The 27,462-nt window shown below is 37.6% G+C and overlaps 1 protein-coding gene across 20 annotated transcripts in view; it reads right to left on the minus strand.

Annotated features, from left to right (window-relative positions):
• CEP83 (centrosomal protein 83) overlaps window positions 1–27,462 on the minus strand; it is a 207,956-nt gene that overhangs the window by 126,871 nt on the left and 53,623 nt on the right. For 18 of the 20 annotated variants that reach the window (XR_008650249.2, XR_010114886.1, XR_010114887.1 and 15 more), the window contains 2 exons: window positions 20,946–21,038; window positions 18,616–18,747 (listed from right to left, as the gene is read on the minus strand). Coding sequence is in view for 17 of the 20 variants with exons in the window: in XM_055238460.2 (XP_055094435.1) it covers window positions 18,616–18,747; window positions 20,946–21,038 (225 nt within the window). In the remaining 3 variants the exon portion in view is untranslated. Of the gene's footprint in view, window positions 1–18,615; window positions 18,748–18,975; window positions 19,144–19,230; window positions 19,992–20,945; window positions 21,039–27,462 lie in introns of those variants that run through there. The other 2 variants (XM_063614262.1, XM_055238467.2) reach the window with 2 other exon arrangements.

Consider the following 27,462-nt stretch of genomic DNA (forward strand, 5'->3'; position numbering starts at 1 on the left):
CTATACTAATAAAATTATCTATGTCAGGGCAACTTAATTCACACAAAAACTGCCTGTCTGTGTACATAAAAGCAAATGTGATTGATGAGAGTTTTTAAATGATAGCTGAGAGTTTATTAAAGTCCTAATTGTAATGATGGCCTAGTTCTTAGTTCTTAGATTCAAGGAAGAATTGAAAAATCATTACTCCAGGGCAGGTGTTAAAGTCACTGGGGAACTTGCAGAGCAGAGACACCAGTGGTCTCGTCATTCATGCCAATTATCACTGCTGGACTTCGTGGGCCTCCAAATCAGTGGGTTTCAAACTGTTTCCTAACCTCTGAGGCATTTCAGAAGCTCTTCACCTCTAGAGACCAGGGGCAAGCAATCAGGGTCTAGAACTCTTTCTTTCCCTTTCCTGATCTCCCCAACTATCTATCCCCTACCACCACCCCCACCAAATCTCTGGCATTAACCATAAGCTTCTATTTTTAGTCTCTTTTTGGGGTTTCTTCAAATGATTCAACTTAAGTAAATGATTCAGCTGGGTTTTTTGTTTTTTAAAAAGAAGTTGAAAACCACTGCTCAAAACAAGACAGAGGTTGTTTGTAGCCAGGATGAACATCGAAGGCTCACTGTAAGCACCCCCACCCCAAAAAAAAAACCAAAACAAAACCTAAAGGAATGCTCCAAAACCTAGGCAAAAGTGGTCCAAGAAACAACTGTTTGATCACAGCACTATCAATGAATCTAAAAAGTTTTAAGACCTCCACCCAGGGCAGGATCTGTTCTCCACACCTGTAAAATGGGAAACTGAATTAGATGTACTCTAACAACCTTTTTAGTTTTAACACATAGTGATTCCAGTTTGTTTTTGGACATGCTGAATTTAAATGCCAATGAGAAATATAGGTAGAGCTATCCAGCAGACAAATATTATTTTCCAGAGAATAAAATTTATCCTTGAAGGCAGCTGTGGCATTTAGAGTTAAGTCCTCAAAAGTTCAACTAATCAGTGTTTCTCTCCTATTTTTCCTCCCACGCTTTACAAATAACTATTAACTTCCTGGTTTGGTCCCGGATTACCTTTTTATCCACTGTATTCTGTCCTCAGTTTAAATGAAGAACTTGGGCTAGCTGATCTTTAAGATACTGTTTACCTTTTACGTGAGGTAAGTTGGTATGGTTTTAATGTGCTATGTTAGAGGTGTGATGGCTCATCTAAGGTCAGGAGTCAATGTGTAACTCAAGTTCAGACAATGGTGCCCTCTACTGAGTACTTACTATGGATCAAATACTGAGCTAAGTGCTCTACATGTAAAATCAACATTAAAAATAATTTCTCTTGTAGTCCCCATTTTATACATGGGGTCACACAGTTCACAATGTTCTTGACCTGAATACTTCCTATATTATTGCTTTCTTTCACATTTTGAGAGGCATCTGTGTGATAGCCGAAGTGATAGCTGAAGCTATGAGACTGGATGACAGCTAGCTGATGACTGCGAATTAGAGTCCATGTTTATAACTCCTAAACCAGACATATCAAATCATTCTTACCAAAACTGCCATCTAATTTTGCTATTCATTTATTTATTCAGGCAACAAATATTTACTGAGTACTTACTAAGTACCCAACACCATTTTAGGTAGTAAGGATACAACCCAGCAGATAAGCAAACACAAAACCTCTGCTGATGCAGAGCTTATTATATTCAATCACTGCCATAACACCACTCATGTCCCAGACATTTGGCACAGATCTTGGATACAGCCTCAGCTCTTTCCTTTTCTGCCATTCTCAATCAGACTCACATGTCATCTTCCTTGATGTCCTCAATTTCTTGTGCTCTCAATCTTTCCTCTAAATTTCCAAAGGGCTTTGTTTAAATTTCTCTTTTATGAACTTTATTTAAATCTGCCTGTATTGCAGTTACCTCTACATTTACTCTATTCTATTCTAAATATAAACTTACTTGACAGATAAGACAATGTGTTAACTAATATTACTTTTAAAAAAGTTATTGAAGTAAAGGAAACTAAACAGAAACAATAGGGACTAGGAATAGTGACTGATTTCCTTTTCAAAAAATGAGAGCACTTCAATTCCCCAAGGCACACAAGAGGGAAAGGTAGTGGTACCCAGTTACTCCATCCTTCTTTGTTTTTATTACCTTTACGATATAACATAGGGATATGGGTAAAAGAAAAGGCTCTGGAATCAAACTACCTAGGTTTCTTTTTTCTTTCAGTATTTTAAAGATATTGCTTTACTGTCTTCTGGCTTGTATTACTTGTAAAAATAAGTCTGTTGTCATCATTTGTTCCGCTGTATGTCTTTTCTTTCTTCAGTTACTTCTTTTAAAATTAAACTTTTTCAGATAATGGTAGGTTCACAAGAATTATTATAAGGATTAATATAGAGGGATCCTGTATATCCTTTAACCAAGATTCCCCTATTGGTAACATTCCTCTTCCATTTTTGGGGAAGACATTATGTAGAATTGGTACTAATTCTTCTTTAAACACCTGGTAAAATTCTCTAGTTAACTATTCATTTTGGGAGTTTTAAAATTACAGATTCAATTTCCCTAACAGTAATAGGTCTATACAAACTGCCAATTTCACATTAAATGAGTGGAGGTAGTTTGTACCTTTTAAGAAATTGATCCATTTCATCTGCATTGTCAAATTTATTAGAGTTGTTCAAAGGATTATCTTATTTCCCTTCTAATGTCTGCAAGGTCATGAGTGATACTCTTTCATTCCTGAGATAGGGAAAATTTGTATCTTCCATCTTTTTTGTTAGTCTTGCCAAAAGTTGGTCAATTTTATTATCTTTTCAAAGAACCAGCTCTTTGTTTCACTGATTTTCTCTATTATTTTTGTTTTCAATTTCTGCTATGTTTATTATTTCCCTCCTTCTGCTTGCTTTACTTTTATTTTGATACTCTTTTTCTAGGTTCTTGAGGTGGGAGCTTACATTACTGACTTGTTTCCTCATTTCTAATGCATGTATTTAGTGCTATAAATTTTTCTTGGCACTGCTTTAGCTGTGTCCTAAAATTTTGATATGCTGCATTTTCATTTTCATCCAATGTATTTTTTGAAATGTAATCTCATGGAAATGTTTTTCTTTCAAATTTCCGCCTTGACCCATAAATTTTTTTAAGTATGTCATTTCAGTTCCAAGTGTTTGAAGATTTCCCTGTTGTTTTGTTATTAATTTCTAGTTTGATTCTATTGTGGTCAGAAAACTCACTCATTATGATTTCACGTTGTATAAGTTTGTTGAGGTTTATTTTATAGCCCAGGATATGGTCTATCTTGTATATGTTCAGTGAGCATTTATATACATTCAGTGAATACTTCAAAAGAATATGTCTGGGTGTTCTCCTTGGGTGGCATGTTTTATAAATGTTATTTAGGTTCTGATGGTTGATGGTGTTATTGCGTTCTTATTTATCCTTGCTGATTTTTAATTGTTCTATCACTTGTTGAGAGAGGGGTATGAAGTCACCAACTATAATTATACATTTGTCTATTTCTCCTTTTGGTTCTATCAATTTTTGCTTCAAACATTTTGCACCTCTGGTGCACATACATTTAGTATTCCTGTGCCTTCTTGCTGGGTTGACCTCTTTTGTCATTATACAATCTCTTTCTATATAAATCTGGTATTTTTCTTTGTTATTTTCCTTTGCCCTGAAGTCTGCTCTATCTGATATTAATACTGCTGCTCCTGCTTTTAATTAATGAGTCCATGATATATCTTTGTATATCCTTTTATTTACAAACTGCCTATACTGTTATACTTGGAGTTTCTTATAGACATCATACAGTTACCCCTTGATTTATGATGCAATTACATCCCAATAAACTCATAAAAAGTGAAAAATGCAGTTTATGCCAGCAACTCAGCATATGGACCCTGACTTATGATGGTTCAAGTTACAACTTTTCAACTTTACAATGGTATAAAGTGACATGCATTCAGTAGAAACCATATGTCATAAGGAGCACCCTGACTTACAATGGAGTTACATCCCAATAAACCCACTGTTAAGTTGAAAAATCATCCAAGTTCAACCATTGTAATCTGGGGACTGTCAGTACAGTTAGGTCATTTTTAAAAATCTACACTGTAAATATCTGTATTTTAATTCATGTATTCAGATCATTTACATTTATTATGATTGATATGTTAAGTCACTTTTGTTCTGTTTCTTCTCTGTTTTTAGTTTCTCTGTTTTCTTTTTCTTGCCTGTTACATGAACATATTTCAGGATTCCATTTTATCTATAATGTTTTAAATGTATCTCCTTGTATAGCTGTCTTAGTGGTTGTTCTAGTTATTATATTTATGTAACTTATCATGGTCTACTGAATTCATTTTGTCAGTTTGAATGATGTGTAGAAACTTCACCTCCTTTTATATCCCTTTGCCCTTGCTCATTTATAATATAATTACCTAAAATATTTTCTCTATACATTTAGAACCACATCAGTTAAAATTTTTACTTCAACCACCAAACAAAATTTAGAAAATTCATGAGGCAAAAGGAAGTCTATTACATATACCCACAGTTTTGTTTACCATGTACATTTATCCTTCCTAATATTTTGAGATTCCTTCTTTTTACTGTTTTCTTCCTGTTTAGACAAACTTCTCTTTTGGATAGGTCTACTGGCAAAAAGTTCTCTTGATTTTCCTTCATTTGAGAATGTCTTAATTTCCCCCACATTCCTGAAGGATATTTTTGCTGGATATAGAATTATGAGTTGACAGTCCTTATCTTTCAGCACTTGATAATGTGCCACTTCCTTCTGGCCTCTATGATTTCTGATGAGAAATGAGCTAGTTTTCTAATTGTTTTCCCCAATGGGTAAGATAATTTCTTGGGCTGCTTTCAAGATTTTCCTATAGTTTTTATAAACCTGACTATGGTATCTCTTGCTGTGAATGTGTTCAGCTTCTTGAAGCTACATGTTTGTGCCTTTATCAGACTTGGAAAGTTTTCAGTCATTATTTCTTCCATTACCTTTTCACCCTGCCCTCTTTCTTCTTTCAAGGACAGAAATCTTAGATCTTTTGTTATAGTCCTACAGGACACTGAGAATCTCTGTTTATTTGCTTTTTAAATCTATTTTCTCTAGTCTGTTCAGACTGGGTAATTTCTAATGTTCTACCTTTAAGTTCAGTAATTTTTTCCTCTATCCCTTCCATTCTGCAGTTGAGCCTGGCAACTCAGGCTTTCTTACTCTATTTTTCAGTTCTAAAATTTCGAATTTTCTTCTCTTTATTCTCTGTTTCTTTGCTAAGTCTTTTTTGTTTGTTTGTTTCAACCACGTAATTGCTCATTGAATCATTCTTACCATGGCTGCTTTGAAATGTTGGTCAAATAATTCTAACACCTCTGCATCTCAGTGTTGGCATCTATTAGTGTGTTTTATATTCACTTTCAGACCTTCCTAGTTCATGGTGTGACAAGCGATTTTCAACAGAAACTTGGACATTTGGGGAATTAAGTTATGAGACTCCAGATCTTAAACAAAGTTTGTATTAGCTGGCTTTTTGTGATATTGCTATGGTAGGGGATGGGTGGTGTTGCCACCTCATTACTGCCAGGAGGTGGTAGTAGTCCCGATTCTCCACTCTACTTCTCTTGATACCCGAGGTGGAAGGGCTCCTCATGATACCCATGCTGAACAGGGGTGGGAGTTCTTGTTCCCCATTAGGCCTCAACTGACACCTCCCTGGATGGGAAGCGTAGGAGTAATTTATTATTGCTCCTCATGTTACCTCCATCGATACCACAGGGCCAGATGTGGCTTCCACTGACAACACACAGCTGAGTAGTGGTTGAAGTCCTGACCCTGTACTAGGCCTCCTCGGACATGACCCAAGCAGGATGAGGGCAGGGTACCTCATTACTGCCAGTTGAGAGTGGATGTCCAAGCTCCTCATACTGTCTCTAGTGATACCATGGCAGAGGATAGGAGCCCTTGTTATTACCCAGGTGAAGATGTCTTTATCTGGTTTTGGTATTAGGATAATGCTGGCCTTGTAGAATGAGTTAGGAGGCATTTCCTCTGATTCTGTCTGCTGGAAGAGATTGTAGAGAATTAACATAAATTCCCCCGTAAATGTCTGATAGAGTTCACCAATGAACCCACCTGGGCTGCCCAGTCATTTCTGATTGGATGTCAGACATTGTGAATTTAATGTTTTTTTCAGAGCTGGATTCTTTGCTTTCCTTTACATATTTCTGAATCTTTGTTCTGGAATGCAGCTAAGATACAGTAATGAGCCACATACTGAAGTTTCAGTCAACAACAGTCCACATATATGACAGGGGTTCCATGAGTATAATATTGTATTTTCACTGTTTAAACCTTTTCTATGTTTAGGTACACAAATATTAACCATTATGTTACAATGCCTACAGTATTCAGTACAGTGATAAGCTGTACACGTTTGTAGCCTAGGAGTAATAGGCTGTACCATATAGGCTAGGTATGTAGTATACTGTGCCATCTAGGTAGATATATATATAGTCTATGATGTTTGCACATGACAAAATCACCTAATGACACATTTCTCAGAACATATCCTTGTCATTAAGCAACATGTTACTGTACTTAGAAATAGTCTGATCTTTTCAAATCTTACTTTTATTCTTGTTAACCAGAACCAGAATAGCCTTTAGTCTATGGCTAATTTGGCCCTGCTACTGAGGCAAAATTCTTCTGAGATTTCTACTCAAAGTACCATGCATTAGAGTATCTTTCCACTCTGTCTAATGGAAAAATAAATTTTCCCAGGCCCATGTGAACTCTAGGGACTGTCCCACCTAAATAATTTTCTTTCTCTGGCTTTGTATAGTTTTCCTCCACACATGAGCTAATCGATACTGCAAAGTTACCCTCTGCAGAACTCTGGAGCTCTCCAATACTCTGCTTTTCAAATTCTAGTTTCCTCGGCCTCTCAAATTCTGAACTCCAACTCCTCAGCTCAAAGATCATGTAGCTCAATTTAGGTTTTTTATCTCTGAACGGTGGCCTGGAAACTCTCTCCAGAGCCTAAGATGGGGCAATCATAGAGCTCTTATCATTTGTTTTCCTTCCCTCAGATCTTCCCTGTGCTGCCTATTTTCCAATGTCTGAAAACTGTGGTTTCCTATATTTTGTCCCAGTTTTCAGCAAAGGCCTTAAAGTAAATTCCATCCCTATTCCATCCTAGCCAGAAGCAGAAATCCCCAGACTACTTAGATTTGAATCCTGACCATATACTAGTTGTGTGACCTTGGGCCAGTCTCATTGTTTTCATCTTCTCATTTATAAAATGAAGATGATTATCTAACTCCTAGCATTGTTGACATGATTTTTTAAAAGTATATATAAAGATACTGGTACAAAAACAGACATACAGCCAAATGGAACAGAATACAGTAACCAGAAATAAAGCTGCATATCTACAACGATCTGATGCTCAACAAAGTTGACAAAAACAAACAATGGGGAAAAGACTCCCTATTTAATAATTGGTGTTGGGAAAACTGGCTAGCCACAGGCAAAGGAATGAAACTGGATCTCTACTTTTAACCACACCCAAAAGATAACTCAATATAAATTAGGAAATACCATTCTGGACATTAGCCTTGGAAAAAATTTATGACTAAATTTATGACCCTCTAAAGCAAGGGTCCCCAAACCTCAGGCCATAGACCATTACCAGTCCATGGCCTGTCAGGAATGGGGCCACACAGCAGGAAGTGAGCAGCAGGTGAGCGACCATCACTGCCTGAGCTCTACCTCCTGTCGGATCAGTGGCAGCATTAGATTCTCATAGTGGTGTGAACCCTATTGCAAATTGCACATCCGAGGGATCTAGGTTGCATGCTCCTTATGAGAATTTAATGCCCTAATGCCTGATGATCTAAGGTGGAACAATTTCATCCTGAAACCATTCCTCCCCAAGCCTTGGTTCATGGAATAATTGTCTTCCACGAAGCCAGTCCCCAGTGTCAAATGGCACCAGGGACTTTGGGGACCACTGGTCTAAAGCAATTGCAACAAAGACAAAAATTGATAACTGGGACCTAATTAAACTAATGAACTTTTGTTTGGCAAAAGAAACTATCAACAGAGTAAACAGACAACCCACAGAATGGGAGAAAATACCTGCAAACTATGCATCTGACAAAGTTCTAATATCTAGAATCTATAAGGAATTTCCATAACTCAACAAGGAAAAAATAACCCCATTAATAAAGTGGGCAAAGTACATAAACAGACACTTCTCAAAAGAAGACATATAAGCAGCCAATAAACATGAAAAAAAATGCTCAACATCACTAATCATCACAGAAATGCAAATTAAAAAACACAATGAGATACCATCTCACACCAGTGAGAATGGCTATTACTGAAAGGAAAAAAAAAGTAACAGATGCTAGTAAGGCTGCAGAAAAAAGGGAACATTATACACTATTGATGGCAATGTAAATTAGTTCAGCCACTGTGGAAAGCAGTCTGGTGATTTCTCAAATAACTAAAAATAGAACTACCATTCCAGCAATCCCATTACTGGGTATATACTGAAAGGAGAATAAGTCATTCTATTAAAAAGGCACATACACTCGTATGTTCATCACAGCACTATTCACAATAGCAAAAACATGGAATCAACTCAGGTTCCTATCAATGGTGAATTGGATAAAGAAAATGTGGTACATATACACCACGGAATACTATGCAGCCATAATAATGAATGAAATTGTGCCTGTGCAGCAACACAGATACAGCTGGAGACTATCATCCAAAGCAAATTAACAAAGGAACAGAAAACCAAATACCAATACCACATGTTCTCACTTATAAGTGGGAGCTAAACACTGACTACATATGGACATAAAGATGGGAACAATAGAACTGGGGACTACTAGAGAGGGGATAGGATGACGGGGAAAGAGCTCAAAAACTTCCTATTAGGTACTATGCTCAGCATCTAGGTGACGGAATCTTTATTACCCAAAAGTTCTGCCTCAGCACCATGCAATATACCTGTGTAACAAATCTACACATGTACCCCCTGAATCTAAAATAAAACTTGAAATTATTTTTTTAAAAAAGAAAAGTTAAGTAGAATAAAGTATTATAAGTAGTGAAAAAAGAAAATAATTTGGAAACTTTTTTTTACACTGACTTTAATTTGTGCTTTTGATGAAAATACATTTCACTTTTTACATTTTGAATTGCATTTTAATTCTATGTGTTATTATTAATGGAAAACAAACATGTAAAAAGCTTCTTTATAAGAGTATAGTGATTTTGCTAAATTGAAAAAAAATGTGGCTGGGTGCATTGGCTCATGCCTGTAATCCCAGTACTTTGGGAGGCTGAGGTAGGTAGATCACTTGAGGTCAGGAGTTCAAGACCAGCCTAGCCCACATGACAAAACCCCACCTCTACTAAAAATACAAAAATTGGCTGGGTGTGGTGATGCACACCTATACTCCCAGCTATTCAGGAGGCTGAGGCAGGAGAAATTGCTTAAACCCAGGAGGCAGAGGTTGCAGTGAGCCAAGATCACACCACTGCACTCCAGCCTGGGGAATACAGTAAGACTTTGTCTTAAAAAAGAAAGAAAGAAAATGCCATGAAATAAATATGTAATAAACTTTAAACTATATATAAAGTGTTTCACTCAATAAATTAGAGGTAAATGTGTCTCCTGTCCCTATTTCTTTCACTTCTTCAACTTCTATAAATTCTGATTTACAAATCTGAAATCAACTTAAAAGTATCTGTATATTTATTATGTTAATTGGTATCATGATAATAACTGTTAGGTATGAATGATACTAATAACATTAATTGAGTATCTACTATGTGTCAGGCATTACGGTAAATATTTTGCACATGAAGTTTCAAGTTCCCAGATCTTAGTTTTTAAATTATTACATTAACTTTTTATGTTACTTAAGAAAACAGTAGGAGAGGGGTGTTCCAAGATGGCCAACTAGGAACAGCTCTGGTCTGCAGCCCCCAGTGTGACGGATGCAGAAGATGGGTGGTTTCTGCATTTCCAACTGAGGTACCTGGTTCATCTCACTGGAACTGGTTGGACAGTGAGTGCAGCCCACAAAGGGCAAGCTGAAGCAGGGCGGGACATCACCTCACCCAGGAAGTGCAAGGGGTCAGGGTATTTCCCTTTCCTAGCCAAGGGAAGCTGTGACAGACTACCTGGAAAAATGGGACACTCCCGCCCAAATACTGCGTTTTGCCAAGGTCTTAGCAACTGGCAAACAAGGAGATTCTCTCCCATGCCTGGCTCGGTGGATCCCACGCCCACGAAGCCTTGCTTGCTCACTGCTAGCACAGCAGTCTGAGATCGAACTGCGAGGTGGCACCCTGGCAGGGGGAGGGGTGTCCCCCATTGCTGAGGCTTAAGTGGGTAAACAAAACGGCCAGGAAGCTCAAACTGGGCAGAGCCCACCGCAGCTCAACAAGGCCTACTGCCTCTAGACTCCACCTCTGTGGGCAGGGCATAGCTGAACAAAAGGCAGCAGACAACTTCTGCAAACTTAAACATCCCTGTCTGACAGCTCTGAAGAGAGCAGTGGTTCTCCCAGCATGGCTTCTGAACTCTGAGAACGGACAGACTGCCTCCTCAAGTGGGTCCCTGGCACCCGTGTAGCCTAACTGGGAGACACCTCTCAGTAGGGGCCAACAGACACCTCATATGGGCAGCTGACCCTCTGGGACAAAGCCTCCAGAGGAAGGATCAGGCAACAGTATTTGCTGTTCTGCAATATTTGCTGTGCTGCAGCCTCCGCTGGTGATATCCAGGCAAACAGGGTCTGGAGTGGAACTCCAGCAAACTCCAACAGACCTGCAGCTGAGGGACCTGACTGTTAGGAGGAAAACTAACAAACAGAAAGAAATGGCAGCAACATCAACAAAAAGATCATCTACACCAAAACCCCATCTTTAGGTCACCAACATCAAAGACCAAAGGTAGATAAAACCAAAAAGATGGGGAGAAGCCAGAGCAGAAAAGCTGAAAATTCTAAAAATCGAAGCGTCTCTTCTCCTCCAAAGGATCGCAGCTCCTCGCCAGCAATGGAATAAAGCTGGACAGTGAATGACTCCGACAAGTTGACAGAAGTAGGCTTCAGAAGGTCAGTAATAACAAACTTCTCCAAGCTAAAGGAAGATGTTCGAACCCACTGCAAGGAAGCTAAGAACCTTGAAAAAAGATTAGATGAATGGCTTACCAGAATAAACAGCATAGAGAAGACCTTAAATGACCTGATGGAGTGCAAACCATGGCACGAGAACTTCATGATGCATGCAGAAGCTTTAACAGCTGATTCAATGAAGTGGAAGAAAGGGTATCAGTGATTGAAAATCAAATGAATGAAATAAACCGAGAAGACAAGGTTAGAGAAAAAAGAGTAAAAAGAAACGAACAAAGCCTCCAAGAAATATGGGACTATGTGAAAAGACCAAATCTACGTCTGATTGGTGTATCTGAAAGGGACGGAGAGAATGGAACCAAGCAGGAAAATACTCTTCAGGATATTATCCAGCAGAACTTCCCCAACTTAGCAATGCAGGCCAACATTCAAATTCAGGAAGTACAGAGAATGCCACAAAGATACTCCTCAAGAAGAGCAACTCCAAGACACATAATTGTCAGATGCACCAAGGTTGAAATGAAGGAAAAAGTGTTAAGGGCAGCCAGAGAGAAAGGTTGAGTCACCCAAAAAGGGACGCCCATCAGACTAACAGCGGATCTCTCGGCAGAAACCCTACAAGCCAGAAGAGAGTGGGGGCCAATATTCAACATTCTTAAAGAAAAGAATTTTCAATCTGGAATTTCATATCCAGCCAAACTAAGCTTCATAAGTGAAGGAGAAATAAAATCCTTTACAGACAAGCAAATGCTAAGAGATTTTTGTCACCACCAGGCCTGCCTTACAAGAGCTCCTGAAGGAAGCACTAAACATGGAAACAAACAACCGGTATCAGCCACTGCAAAAACAGGCCAAATTGTAAAGACCATCGATGCTATGAAGACACTGCATCAATTAACAGGCAAAATAACCAGCGAACATCGTAATGACAGGATCAAATTCACACATAACATATTAACCTTAAATGTAAATGAGCTAAATGCACCAATTAAAAGACACAGACTGGCAAATTGGAAAAAGAGTCAAGACCCATCAGTGTGCTGTATTCAGGAGACCCATCTCACGTGCAAAGACACACATAGGCTCAAAATAAAGAGAAGGAGGAAGATCTACCAAGCAAATGGAAAGCAAAAAAAAAAGCAGGGGTTGAAATCCTAGTCTCTGATAAAACAGACTTTAAACCAACAAAGATCAAAAGAGACAAGGTCATGGTAAATGGATCAATGGTAAAGGGATCAATTCAACAAGAAGACCTAACTATCCTAAATATATACGCACCCAATACAGGAGCACCCAGATTCATAAAGTAAGTCCTTAGAGACCTACAAAGAGACTTAGACTCCCACACAATAATAATGGGAGACTTCAACACTCCACTGTCAGTATTAGACAGATCAATGAGACAGAAGGTTAACAAGGATATACAGGACTTGAACTCAGCTCTGCAACAAGCAGACCTAATAGACATCTACAGAACTCTCCATACTAAATCAACAGAATATACATTCTTCTCAGCACCACATTGCACTTACTCTAAAATTGACCACATAATTGAACTAAAGCACTCCTCAGCAAATGCAAAAGAACAGAAATCACAACAAATTGTTTCTCAGACCACAGTGCAATAAAATTAGACCTCAGGATTAACAAACTCACTCAAAACCACACAACTACATGGAAATTGAACAACCTGCTCCTGAATGACTACTGGGTAAATAACGAAATAAAGGCAGAAATAAAGATGTTCTTTGAAACCAATGAGAATCTGAAAGACACAATGTACCAGAATCTCTGGGACACATTTACAGCAGTGTGTAGAGGGAAATTTATAGCACTAAATGCCCACAAGAGAAGGCAGGAAAGATCTAAAATCGACACCCTAACATCACAATTAAAAGAACTAGAGAAGCAAGAGCAAACACATTCAAAAGCTAGCAGAAGGCAAGAAATAACTAAGATCAGAGCAGAACTGAAAGAGATAGAGACACAAAAAACCCTTCAAAAAGATCAGTGAATCCAGGAGCTGGTTTTTTGAAAAGATCAACAAGACTGATAAACTGCTAGCAAGACTAATAAAGAAGAAAAGCGAGAAGAATCAAATAGATACAATAAAAAATGATAAAGGGGATATCACCACCAATCCCACAGAAATACAAACTACCATCAGAGAATACTATAGACAGCTCAATGCAAATAAACTACAAAATCTAGGAGAAATGGATAAATTCCTAGACACATACACCCTCCCAAGACTAAACCAGGAAGAAGTTCAATCTCTGAATAGACCAATAACAGGTTCTGAAATTGAGGCAATAATTAATAGCCTACCAAAAAAAAAAAAGTCCAGGACCAGACGGATTCACAGCTGAATTCTACCAGAGGTACAAAGAGGAACTGGTACCATTCCTTCTGAATATTCCAGTAAATAGAAAAAGAGGGAATCCTCCCTAATTCATTTTATGAGGCCAGCATCATCCTAATACCAAAGCCTGGCAGAGACACAACAAAAAAGAGAATTTTAGACCAATATCCCTGATGAACATTGATGCGAAAATCCTCAATAAAATATTGGCAAACCAAATCCAGCAGCACATCAAAAAGTTTATCCACCATGATCAAGTGGGCTTCATCCCTGGGATGCAAGGCTGGTTTAACATATTCAAATCAATAAACATAATCCAGCACATAAACAGAAACAAAGACAAAAACCACGTTATTATCTCAATAGATGCAGAAAACACCTTTGACAAAATTCAACAGAACTTCACGCTAAAAACTCTCAACAAACTAGGTATTGATGGAACGTATCTCAAAATAATAAAAGCTATTTATGACAAACCCACAGCCAATATCATACTGAATGGGCAAAAACTGGAAGCATTTCCTTTGAAAACCAGCACAAGACAAGGATGCCCTTTCTCACCACTAATATTCAACACAGTGTTGGACGTTCTGGCCAGGGCAACCAGACAAGAGAAAGAAATAAAGGGTATTCAATTAGGAAGTGAGAAAGTCAAATTGTCCCTGTTTGCAGATGACATGATTATTTATTTAGAAAACTCCATCATCTCAGCCCCAAATCTCCTTAAGCTGATAAGCAACTTCAGCAAAGTCTCAGGATACAAAATCAATGGGCAAAAATCACAAGCATTCCTATACACCATAAACAGAGAGCCAAATCATGAGTGAACTCCCATTCACAATTGCTACCAAGAGAATAAAATACCTAGGAATCCAACTTACAAGGGATGTGAGGGACCTCTTCAAGGAGAACTACAAACCACTGCTCAGTGAAATAAAAGAGGACACAAACAAATGGAAAAACATTCCATGCTCATGGATAGGAAGAATCAATATCATGAAAATGGCCATACTGCCCAAAGTAATTTAGATTCAATGCCATCCTCATCAAGCTACCAATGACTTTCTTCACAGAATTGGAAAAAGCTGCTTTAAAGTTCATATGGAACCAAAAAAGAGCCTGCATTGCCTAGACAATCCTAAGCAAAAAGATCAAAGCTGGAAGCATCAGGCTACCTGACTTCAAACTATACTACAAGGCTACAGCAACTAAAATAGCTTTTGGTACTGGTACCAAAACAGATATATAGACCAATGGAACAGAACAGAGGCCTCAGAAATAATACCACACATCTACAACCATTTGATATTTGATAAACCTGATAAAAACAAGAAATGGGGAAAGGATTCCCTATTTAATAAATGGTGCTGGGAAAACTGGCTAGCCATACATAGAAAGCTGAAACTGGATCCCTTCCTTACACCTTACACGAAAATTAATTCAAGATGGATTAAAGACTTAAATGTTAGACCTAAAACCATAAAAACCATAGAAGAAACTTGGCAATACCATTCAGGCCATAGGCATGGGCAAGGACTTCATGACTAAAACACCAAAAGCAATGGTAACAAAAGCCAAAACAGACAAATGGGATCTAATTAAACTAAAAAGCTTCTGCATGGCAAAAGAAACTACCATCAGAGTGAACAGGCAACCTACAGAATGGGAGAAAATTTTTGCAATCTACCCATCTGACAAAGGGCTAATATCCAGAATCCCCAAAGAACTCAAACAAATTTACAAGAAAAAAAACAAACAACCCCATCAAAATGTGGGCAAAGGATATGAACAGACACTTCTCAAAAGCAGGTTTCACTATTTCAAAAACAACAAAACTAAGAAACTAGAGAATACAAATAATCCTTACCAGATAAATATCATCATTAGATTTTAAAAGGAAAGTATAAAATAAAGCACCACTATATGAAACCTTAGGGTTTTCTCTTCAATATACTAAATCTTCATTTTAGGCTAGAAATCTTTATCATTCCTATTTTCCACAAATTTTTACATGCAATTCCTTTAAGTCTATCATAATTATGGATTCAAAACCCTTTATATTACATGTAGTGTATGTATTACTGGCTACTTAACAAAATTGCAGTTGCTGCATGGCCCATAATCAGAGTGGCAACTTCAAACTGCCGATCACCTTCGAATGGGTAAGGTCCAGGTTTTCTGTTGACCACACATTGTCAAGACCCAGGTTTAGGGCATATGGAATGTGAGTGGTGGACTGGTTTGTGGGTTTGAGGGTCTGGGTGGGAGATTACAAATTCTTCTTTGTGCAAAGTGTAGGAGTGCAACATTGAACATGGACTTAGTCTATGTACGGCCTCCCCCCATTCCCTCTTAAGCCGAAGCTGGAGAGAATGGGCATTTTGTAAATGTTATGGCATATGCCAATATAATATAATGGCAATAAATTAAAACAATAAGGGAACTGACTAAAACAAATAAAACATGCTGTGGGCTGGGAGTTGGTATATCTGAGTTCTACTATAACCTGGCTGCTGACATTCTCTGAGACTTTGAACAATTCATGTTGTGGTAAGTCAGGGACCCCAAATGGAGGGACCAGCTGCAGCCATGGCAGAGGAAAATAAATTGTGAAGATTTCATTTTAATATGGACATTTATCAGTTCCCAAATTAATACTTTTATGATTTCTTATGCCTGTCTTACTTTAATCTCTTAATCCTGTTATCTTCATAAGCTGAGGATGTATGTCACCTCAGGACCACTGTAACTGTGTTAACTATACAAACTGATTGTAAAACATGCGTGTTTGAACAATATGAAATCAGTGCACCTTGAAAAAGAATAGAGTAACAGCAATTTTCAGGGAACAAGGGAAGACAACCATAAGGTCTGACTGCCTGCGGGGTCAGACAAAATAGAGCCAAATTTTTCTTCTTGCAGAGAGCCTATAAGCGGATGTGCAATAAGGAAGACATTGCTAAATTCTTTTCCTAGCAAGGAATATTAATAATTAATACCCTGGGGAAGGAATGCATTCCTAGGGAGAGGTCTATAAACGGCCGCTCTGGGAGTGTCTGTCTTATGCAGTTGAGATAAGGACTGAAATATGCCCTGGTCTCCTGCAGTACCCTCAGACTTACTAGGATTGGGAAACCCCACCCTGGTAAATTTGGGGTCAGACCAGTTCTCTGCTCTCAAACCCTGTTTTCTGTTGTTTAAGATGTTTATCAAGACAATACATGCACCGCTGAACATAGACCCTTATCAGTAACTCTGCTTTTGCCCTTTGCCTTGTGATCTTTGTTTTTGCCCTTTGCCTTGTGATCTTTGCTTTTGCCCTTTGCCTCGTGATCTTTGTTCTCCTTTTTGCCCTTTGAAGCGTATGATCTTTGTGACCTACTCCCTGTTCTTACACTCCCTCCCCTTTTGAAATCCTTAATAAAACTTGCTAGCTTTGAGGCTCAGGTGGGCATCATGGTCCTACCGATATGTGACGTCATCCCTGGTGGCTGAGCTGTAAAATTCCTCTCTTTGTACTCTTTCTCTTTATTTCTCAGCCAGCTGACACTTATGGAAAACAGAACCTACATTGAAATATTGGGGGTGGGTTCCCCCAATAAATTCACTTATCTTGTGCCTTAGTTTCCTCATTTAAAATGAAGAAAATAAGGGTTGGGCACGATAGCCTATGCCTCTAATTCCAGCACTTTGAGAGGCCGAGGCAGGAGGGTCACTTGAGGCCGGTAGTCCAAGATCAGCCTGGGCAACATAACAAGGCCCCATCTCTACAAGAGTTTTTGTATTTTTTGTTTATTTGTTTGTTTTATTAGCCAGGTGAGGTAGTACATGCCTGTGGTCCTAGCTACTTGGGGACCTGAGGCAGGAGGATCACTTGAGCTCAAGTTATAGTGAGCTATTATTGTGCCACTGCATTCCAGCCTGGGCCACAGAGCAAGACCTCCTCTAGATCAATGAATCAAAGAAAATAAGACAGTCCAGCCCCATCTCACTGACTACTGTAATAGAAGTGAGATAATATGTGAATAAAGCACTTAAAGCCTTAAAGCTATAAAGAGTTTTTTAAATGTGAAAAACTATTATAAATATTTATAGTGTTCTGGTACTACACTGTCAATGGACACAAATGTTCCAAGGTTCATATAGCTTCTTACAGATGAAACACTCTTGGCACTTTGCTCACTAATAAGAATAAATCAGTCTGATCCAAATAGAACAGTTTTAGTTTTTATTAGATGCCTAGAACACTATAAATATTTAGTAATTGGTAAAGGAAGGTAAGTATATTTTAACTCTTAATTCTAAATAAAGACAATGCAATAAATTTAAAATGTAGATATGTTTGTAAACAGAATATTTCATGTAACTATAGATACCAACCTATTTTTTATGAATATGGCAGGATAAATTTAGTATTTCTCTCTCTCCATTTGAAAAATATTCCAAAAGCAACACGACGAATGAAAAACAGTAACCCCATTTCAGGCAAAACTAGGCGACAAACCACAAAACGAGTAGAAAGGCTGCAAAAACCAATGGAGATGAAGTGGGAATGTATGCTGCAGGCAGCATAGAGAGAACGTTTCAGTTGCAAATGGCAGAAAAAACAAAGTCTATTTCTTGAAGTTGATGGGTACGCTTTAAGGTATAAACCCCCTGTTTATATCAAAGTGCACAGGCTGACAGCTAGTGCTTTCCTGTATGTGGTTTGGTTCCAAGAAGCAGAAAGAACAATGCTAAGTAAGGAATCACACTAACTATATTTGCAGAGAGAAGTCCATCTCTGTGGCTATGAGACAAAAGACTTTGTATAATGAAACTCCCCAAAGTTGTCTATCTCCATTGGCTGGACAAAATAAAGGATAAATAGAATTTTAAAAATCTACAGCCAAAACAGAACTTTCACAAAAAAACTGTTGATACAGAGCTGATGAAAATCATGATGAATACTCCATCATTAATTAATAGAAGTATACAATCAACTCTAATTTGAAATTTTTTAAAATACATAATTATAAAATTGTGTTGACCAGAACAATAATGAAGAAACTCATATAATCAATCACTTACCTCTGATTCATATTTTATTTTTCCTTCATCTAAAATACGTGCATACTCTTCCTTCTGGTGTTCAAATTCTGACTTGAGAAATGTATGTTCATAGCGAAGCTTATTATATACAGCTCTATACTTTTCCACCTCCTAAATTAAAGGGAAAGTGCATTTATCATAGATTTATAAACAAAATTTGTACTCACTCTAATAATCACTTTTACAAATATAATTTTAAATTACATTATAATGACAGCCACTCTAAAAGTAAAAAATAAATTTAACAGAAATACAAATGAATTTGGAAAAGTCCTCATAACAACTATCCTACATACAGAATTAGTACATTCCTGAAAAGATATCCAAAAAGTAAATTACCATTCAATTAATCTTATTTCTTCACTGGTTCTCATTATAATAAAAGTGTATAGTCTGAGGAAAGTGTTGATCTCTGGACTTAAATAAAATAACATGTAAGAATGTAGCACACCTTTCAAAATAGAGATTTTTTAAATGTATAATTTAGTGTAAGTAAAACGAAGTCAAAAGAGATAAAAGGTTATTGTAATATTTAGTACAGCATTTTAACATCTAATTAAATATTACAATGATAGTTCAACTCAACAGACCAACCTGAAGTACATGCAGCATCAGCTCTACCGACTACCCAGGAACACATGCAATTCCCTGGAGTGTTCTCATCCTGCTTCCTAACAGTACTCTATGAAAGCTGCTGGCATTCTGAATACCCAACAAGAAACTCAGGCAACAAGGCAGAAAGATACAGGAGACACTAACAGGAAATTCGATAACAAGGAAAGAAAGCATGTCTCCTAAAATACCCAGCTCACCATAAATCTTTAGTTCAATGATTTCTAAGCCAGTTTGTAAACCAAGAAAATGGGTTTCATGATTTTACTGCAGATATACTTTGCTTTGATTAAAAAAAAAAAATTTTTATTGAACTTGATCACTTATCTTGGGTCTGATTTTGTTTATTTACAAAAATTAAACTACTCCCAAACCATAATGGCTTGCCACTAGGAATGTGTTAGAAAGATCATATTATCAAGCCAGGAAGCCATTATAAAAGACGATTCTACAACTGTTTTGGGCAATTACTGCCATCACTAGACTACAGCTCTCCAAAGGGGCCCATTTTGAAGGGGACAGTAATCATTTGTATGAATAAGGCCAGGTATATTTGTTAAATAAGGTAACATATATAAAATGTCTACCAAGTATCTAATATACTTATTATCTGCAGTCTTATCCTGTCCCCTTTATTAAGCATTTAGTCATATTATATCAACACTTCACCAAAGGAGACTAGTCTCAACCTGAAGTAAAACTGTTAACAGATTTTTACTTTTATGAAGTGGCATGAAACTCATTCTCTCTTTCAACAAATATTAATTGAGCACCTACTGTATACCAAAATCTGTTCTAGGAACTTGGAATATAACAATGAACAAAACAGGTAAAGGTTCCTCCTCTCATGCAACTTCCATTCTAGAGGTGGTAAAACAGAAAATAAACACAATAAATAAGCAAATTATATAGCACAGTAGAAGGTATGTATACCAGAAAAAAAAATAAAAAAACAGAGCAAGGTAAGGGGGTCTAAAGGTCTAAGCAGTAATGGGAAAGGCAGGTTGCAATATTAAATAGGTAGATGCGAGCAGTCAAAGTAGGCCCCATTGAGAAAGTGACATTTTAGCAAAGACTTATAAGAGATGAAGTTGGCCACGACATATCTGGAGGGAGAGTATTCAAGGCAAAAGAGATGTGCCAATTCGGCTGGGCATGGTGGCTCAGGCCTGTAATCCGAACACTTTGGGAGGCCGAGGCAGGCAGATCACTTGAGATCAGGAGTTCAAAACCAGCTGGCCAATATGGTGAAACCCCTTTCTACTAAAAATACAAAAATTAGCCAGGTACGGTGGTGCGTGCCTGTAATCCCAGCTACTTGGGAGGCTGAAGCAAGAGAATCGCTTGAACCCAAGAGGTGGAGGTTGAAGTGAGCCGAGATCATGCCACTGCACTCCAGGCTGGGCAACAGAGCCAGACTCTGTCTCAAAAAAATTAAAAAAAAATAAAATTAAAAACAAAAATAAAGAAATGCACCAATTCTGGAGTGCCAAAGAAACATCAGTAGGCCAATGTGGAAAAAGGAAAGGAGATCAGAGAGGTAATGGGAGTTCAATCCTGTGAAGCTGTAGAGGCCACTGTAATGACTAAGTAAAAGGGGGAACTACTGCAGGGTTTTGGGGTAGGGGAATGATGCTTTCCATCAAGACTTTGATCCCATGAGGATAAATGCATAGTAAACAACATAAGTTACTTACGTCATCTAGATTCCTAAAACGTTCTCTCATTGGAGTTTCTAATTCTTGTTGTATTTGGGCTCTTAGCAATTCCAATTTTTGTGGAGTTAATATCTAATATGTAGAGAAATGCAAACAATATAAAATCACATTAAAATCAAGAATTCTCCATATTTCAAAGCCTCTCTCCTAATTATGACAATGGAATTCATGAAAGTTTTCGCAATATAGTTATTTTACAGTGATCACTATACGAATAGAATCATCATTTGAAATAACACTTTAAGAATCTCAATTTCAGCCTCTTAGAGATGTCAAAAATTCCATTAACATGAAGTAAAGACAATTACTGATTATTATTGCTATTGTCGGGAATAACTATGTTGGCAGCTAAGACTATCATGTTGTATACAATGGCTAATAGTCTAGTTATTTTCCAAAGCAGGCAAAATAAAGGTGTAACAATTTGTTATACCAAAGAAAACCTTTCAGACTTATTTTCAATTAGAAAAGGCTCATTTTTACTCTCACACTGTACTTAATTTAGGCTTCTCCTTGTCACACTCTTTTACAGAACTCGTATTTTAATAAGTAATTAAATATTTATGTAAGTCTCATATGGGAAGACACAGTCTTTATTCACCGTTGTATTCCCAATACCTTGCACCAATGTCTGGCACATAGGAACCACTCAACTACTATTTCATGAATGAAGGAGGAACAAATACTAGTTGTAAAAAGAAAAAAAAAATCTAAAGTTTGTATTTATATTAATTTCTATAAAAATGATAATGTTCAGTTTCCTTTTTTATGAATAGTCCAAATATTGTATTCAAAATATTACATTTTACTGAATGGAGAGCTTACTATATATAATATATAAAGCATTGTACAATGCACTGTAACCTACATACCATCCTGTTCTAAGCACATTATATGCATTACTTTATTTAATTCCTACAACGATCCCACAGTATAGCTACACTGAGGCACACAAGGTATCTAAATAACTTTATAAAGATCACAAAAACTCACATGAAGCACGTATCTCCCCATAAAATCTTCAAACTCTGGTGTTAAAAATAACTCATACACACAAATAACTATAAAAGTAGGCAATACAGGCTTATCAGACAGGTAAAAAAGAGAAAACACATTTAGGATAGAAGGCATGATGCATCAAAGGAATGGGAAAACTAAAGCTTATATAGAACCCTTATATAGAAAGCTTATAGAACCCAAACTCAAGCCAGGTAACATTTTCATTTGCCTGAGTGTCAGAGACTGTATGGGAGAAAAGTGATTTTCAAAGGTGAGTTAAAGCCATTTTGAATGGGACCACATTAAGTACTACAGAAAATTTAAAATCGTGGGACCCTATATTCACACTGGTAGAAATATCTAAACACTGTAACATTTCCAAATGCCACCTTGGAGGGCTGCACCCTGGCTGGAAACAAAAGGGAAATAGGTTGCAGCCAAAGAGTGAAAGGTTCCTGAATACCAGGCTTAGACTCTTATTATTTATTCAGTATTCAATAGTATTTACTTTAAAAATTTATTTTATTTAAAATGAATATATACAATTACATAAATAATTCAAACAAAAGACTAAAAAGTCTTCTCACTTCAGTAATCCAATTTCCTTCTACTGAAGCAATCATTGTTAATAACTTCTTATGTACCCTTCCTAAAACAATCTACAGATACACAAGCATGTATATCACTTTTGATTTCTATACAAAAAGGATATTGTACATATACTTTTCTGTACCTTATTTACTGAAGGTTTTTAAGCTTAAGAGTGACACTACCATATCTATATTTTACAAAGAAGCAAGATGAATCAAAAGCTTTAGTGGGAGAGTAGCTATAGCTGTGAGAAGAAGAGGCAGTAAATGGAGCCAAAGAAACCAGATAGAAAGCTCATGTAATAATCTGGTTTACGGTATCAAGTATCAAGTCTGGGTGACAATATCAAGAGTCCAAAGATGAGGTAGCAATTAAAAGGAAGAGATTAATAGGTAAAGCTTACATGGCTCCTGTTTCAAATGATCTAACTTCAAAACTAGGCAAGCAAAACCATGGGAAAATTAAGAAAATCTGAACAAAGGTGAGATATTAAAAGGTATTAATGAATAAGTATTTTAAATATGGCAAAGGTATTGTGATTATGCTTTTAAGACAAACTGCACTGGTTTGTTATAGAGATATATACTCAATTATTTGTTGAAATAATATTATTTGATTCAAAATAATACAGAAACATTGAGGAAAAAAGTGGGAGTGGGTGGGAGAAAGTAGTAGATCAAACAAGCCTGGCTAAGGATGAATAATTATTAATGCTGGATGATGGATACATGGGAATGCATTACATGTTTGAGACTTCCAAAACCGAAAGTTAACTGAAAGTAAAAAGCCTTCCACTTTCAGCCAAGATAGAGTAAGAGCCCAGATTCACTCTCTTGCCTGAAACAAACAAAACAGACAAAAATTAAACAGTTTGCAAGACACTAGACATAAGAAAGCAAAAGGCAGATCCCTGAGAGACACAAAACATAGAAGATGAGCTTTGAGAGTTTTCAGGACCTGGCACAGGAAAGGATACCCACGCAGTCATGATGGACTCCCTGAGTTGAGGAGATGAAACTGAGCATCCAGGGACAGTGGGGTGGTTAGAGTCCTAAGACACGGTAGCAGAGAAAAGAGGGCACAGAAAGAGAACTATGAAGACCTACCAAAAGTCTTGACTCATTCAGTAGAGTACTGATTAACACATGTGTGCAAGGAAACTACCTAAGGCTAGGCAAAGAAACACCTGAAGGGATTAGAAGGATAAATACACAGAGCTCACAAAGACCTAAGAATAGTTTCTGTTCCCCAAAATCAGATTAAAATCTTTTGTTTCATAAAGAAATTCTTATAGTACTCAGAAGAGTCTTGCCTCAGTGGTGGGAAATCATTAGCACTACACTAAATACTACTCTGCTCCCACTTAAATCTTAAAAGCAAGACCCATGGCCGGGCGCGGTGGCTCACACTTGTAATCCCAGCAGTTTGGGAGGCCGAGGCGGGCGGATCGCGAGGTCAGGAGATCGAGACCATGGTGAAACCCCGTCTCTACTAAAAATACAAAAAATTGGCCGGGCGTGGTGGCGGGCGCCTGTAGTCCCAGCTACTCAGAGAGGCTGAGGCAGGAGAATGGCGTGAGCCCGGGAGGCGGAGCTTGCAGTGAGCCGAGATCGCGCCACTGCACTCCAGCCTGGGTGACAGAGCGAGACTCCGTCTCAAAAAAAAAAAATAAAAAAAAAATAAAAAAAAAAAAAAAGCAAGACCCAGAAAGATAAAACTGTTTCCAAATAATTTAACTGTGTCCCAAAATAAAGCTCAAGAACATGTATCAGAACATAAAAATATTGGGAGGTGAAGACTGCAGTGAGCTGAGATCACTCCATTGCACTCCAGCCTGGGCAACAAGAGTGAAACTCCGTCCCAAAAACAAAACAAAACAACAACAACAACAAAAATCCAGCATTTTAAAAAGAAAGTTCACAATATCTAACATCCAATAAAAATTTTCCAGGCATGCAGAGAAGCATAAGAGAGAGAGAGAGAGTGAGAGTGAGTGTGTGTGTGTGGTGGGAGCAGGGGGGATAAACTTAAAACAGGCCCAGAAATGACACAGATGTCATTATAACTTTATCGTACAGTTATTGTAACTGAATTCCATATGTTCAAAGAACTAGAGAAAAGACTGAACATGCTGGATAGAGATAAAAAGACCAAGGCCGGGCGAAGTGGCTCACGCCTGTAATCCCAGCACTTTGGGAGGCCAAGGCAGGCAGATCACGAGCTCAGGAAATCGAGACCATCCTGGCTAACACGGTGAAACCCCATGTCTACTAAAAATAAAAAATAAAAAAAATTAACCAGGCGTGGTGGCGGGCCTACAGTCCCAGCTACTCAGGAGGCTAAGGCAGTAGAATGGCATGAACCCAGGAGGCGGAGCTTGCAGTGGGCCAAGATCATGCCACTGCACTCCAGCCTGGGCAACACAGAGACTCTGTCTCAAAAAAAAAAAAAAAAAAAAAAAAAAAATTGAACTTCCAGAGATGAAAACTACAATTTCTGAGATGAAAATTACACTGCATGGAATTAATGGCAGGTTAGATACTGCAGAAGAAAAAATCAATGAATCTGAAAACATGGCAACAGAAACTAACCAAAATGAAGCACAGAGACAAAAAACACTAAAAATAAATTAATAAACAACATCAGCAAGCTATGGGAGAACTTTAAGTGGTCTAATATTAGAATGTAATTAAGAGTCTCCAAAGGAGGTGAAAGAGGAGACAGAAAATATTTTTAGAAGTAATCTCCAAAAATTTTCAGTTTGATAAAAACTGTAAACCCATAGACCTATGGAACTCAATAAACCCCAAGCACTACAGATACAAAGAAAACTGCAAAGTATGTCAATCAAATTGCTTAAAACCAGCAATAGAGAACAGCAGCCAAAAAACCAGACAAAATGCATTACAAAGAACAAAGATAACCTGTGCTCACCACCCTGTAGAGTGATGCAGCTGCACAATATCCATGCAGCTTCTAATATTATATGTTCAATTACATCACAGATGCCTCTTGGAAACAACAGTGCTTTAAATCCTGTAATGGTGTGCACCTCACCATTGGCCTGTGCAATCTAACAGCATACAACAGTTTAGGGGTCTTCTGATCTGAGGTCTCTGACAAAGGATCTCTAACTTTTTCTTACCTCCTAGGAACCTTATTAAAAACAAACACACACATAATAAATTCTCTCTTCCTCTGTCTCTCCCCATCTCTCCCTCTCCTATCCCGTATACCTCCAAAGCACACATAAACCAAGACACTGACTGAATTAGTGGATTTTTCCCATCCCATTTTAGGAAAAAATATTCTGTCTTAGACTACTTTTTTTTTTTTTTTTGGAGAAAGAGTCTCGCTCTGTCGCCCAGGCTGGGGTGCAATGGCACGATCTTGGCTCACTGCAACCTCTGCCTCCAGGTTCAAACAATTCTCCTGCCTCACCCTCCCGAGTAGCTGGGAAGACAGGCATGTACCACTACACCCAGCTAATATTTGTATTTTCAATGGAGACTGGGTTTCACCATGTTGGCCAGGCTGGTCTCGAACTCCTGACCTCAGGTGATCCACACACCTCGGCCTCCCAAAGATCTGGGATTACAGTCATGAGCCACTGCACCCAGCAGTGTCTTAGACTTCTAATGGAATATTGCCACTACTTGTCTCCAAAGAAACATAAGAATGTTTTATCATACAATAGTCTAGGTGTCATTACCTATTTTAAATCTATAAAAACAAATCTTTAACACTGCAGTACTTGCCATTTAATAATCTAAAATAGGCCAATCTTTTACAAAGAATACTTTAAGAAGGCAAATACTGCTATGCCAAAAATTCTTAATAAATTAATGACTGAAACTGAGTATTATACTTTGATCTGAGCTTTCCAGCAGCCAAAACAAAATGGGAAACTGTATACTAGGTTATACAGTTTTCATTAGCACAAAAAGAGCATATTAATCACTGGTAAAGTAATTTCCATTTAGTTTTATTAGAATATATCAAATGATCCCCATATTCAAAAAGGTTTTGCTAACATGGTATATAGTAACACAATAACAACATGTACTGACCACTTACTAGATCAAAGTACCGTACTAATACTTTTTTTTGAGTCAGGGTCTCACGCTGCTGCCCAGGGTAAAATGTGGTGGGGTAACCACAGCTCCCTGAAGCCTCAAACTCCTAGGTTCAAACAAGTCTCCTGACTCAGCCTCTAGTAGCTGGGACTACAGGTGCATGCCAGTATGTCAGGCTAACTTATTTTACTTTATTTTTTAGAGACAGAGTTACTCAGTTATGTTACCCAGGCTGGTTTCGAACTCCTAGCCTCAAGTGATCCTCCTGCCTCCTGAAGTTCTCAAGGTGGGAGCCACCATGCTCAGCCTGAACTAACAATTTCTATGCACTGTCTCATTTCATCCTTACAGTCATCCTATGAGCTAGGCACTATTATCATTCCCATTCACTACTGATGCAGAAATGTTCTAGAAATGAATATCTCTTATATCTTTTTCCTATAAGAGATGACATTAAATCTTAGAAAAAGTATTTTTGTAGGTAGACTAGACAATGCATGTATATTTTAAAAATAATCATCTTTCATAAACCTTCATTGAAATATTTCTTGATCTTTGTTGAATTTACTTTCCTAAACTAACAATTTGCACAAATTGCAAGCATCCATTAAACAAATAGCTAAATTGCTTCAAAATATGTGTTTATATGTATACATGATGTTTCTTTAGCTTATTTTTGCCAAATAAATATCACACGGAAACTAGATATGTTTATCTGAAAAAACAGAAGCCTTACTAGATAAATTATATTTGTGAGCAAACATTTGGGAAGTTTTCACATGGAGGAACATCCAAAGTTACCAACAGCGAGGCTACAGGGTAGATGACTG

The sequence above is a fragment of the Symphalangus syndactylus genome, chromosome 13, assembly GCF_028878055.3.
Source record: "Symphalangus syndactylus isolate Jambi chromosome 13, NHGRI_mSymSyn1-v2.1_pri, whole genome shotgun sequence".
NCBI lineage: Eukaryota > Metazoa > Chordata > Mammalia > Primates > Hylobatidae > Symphalangus > Symphalangus syndactylus.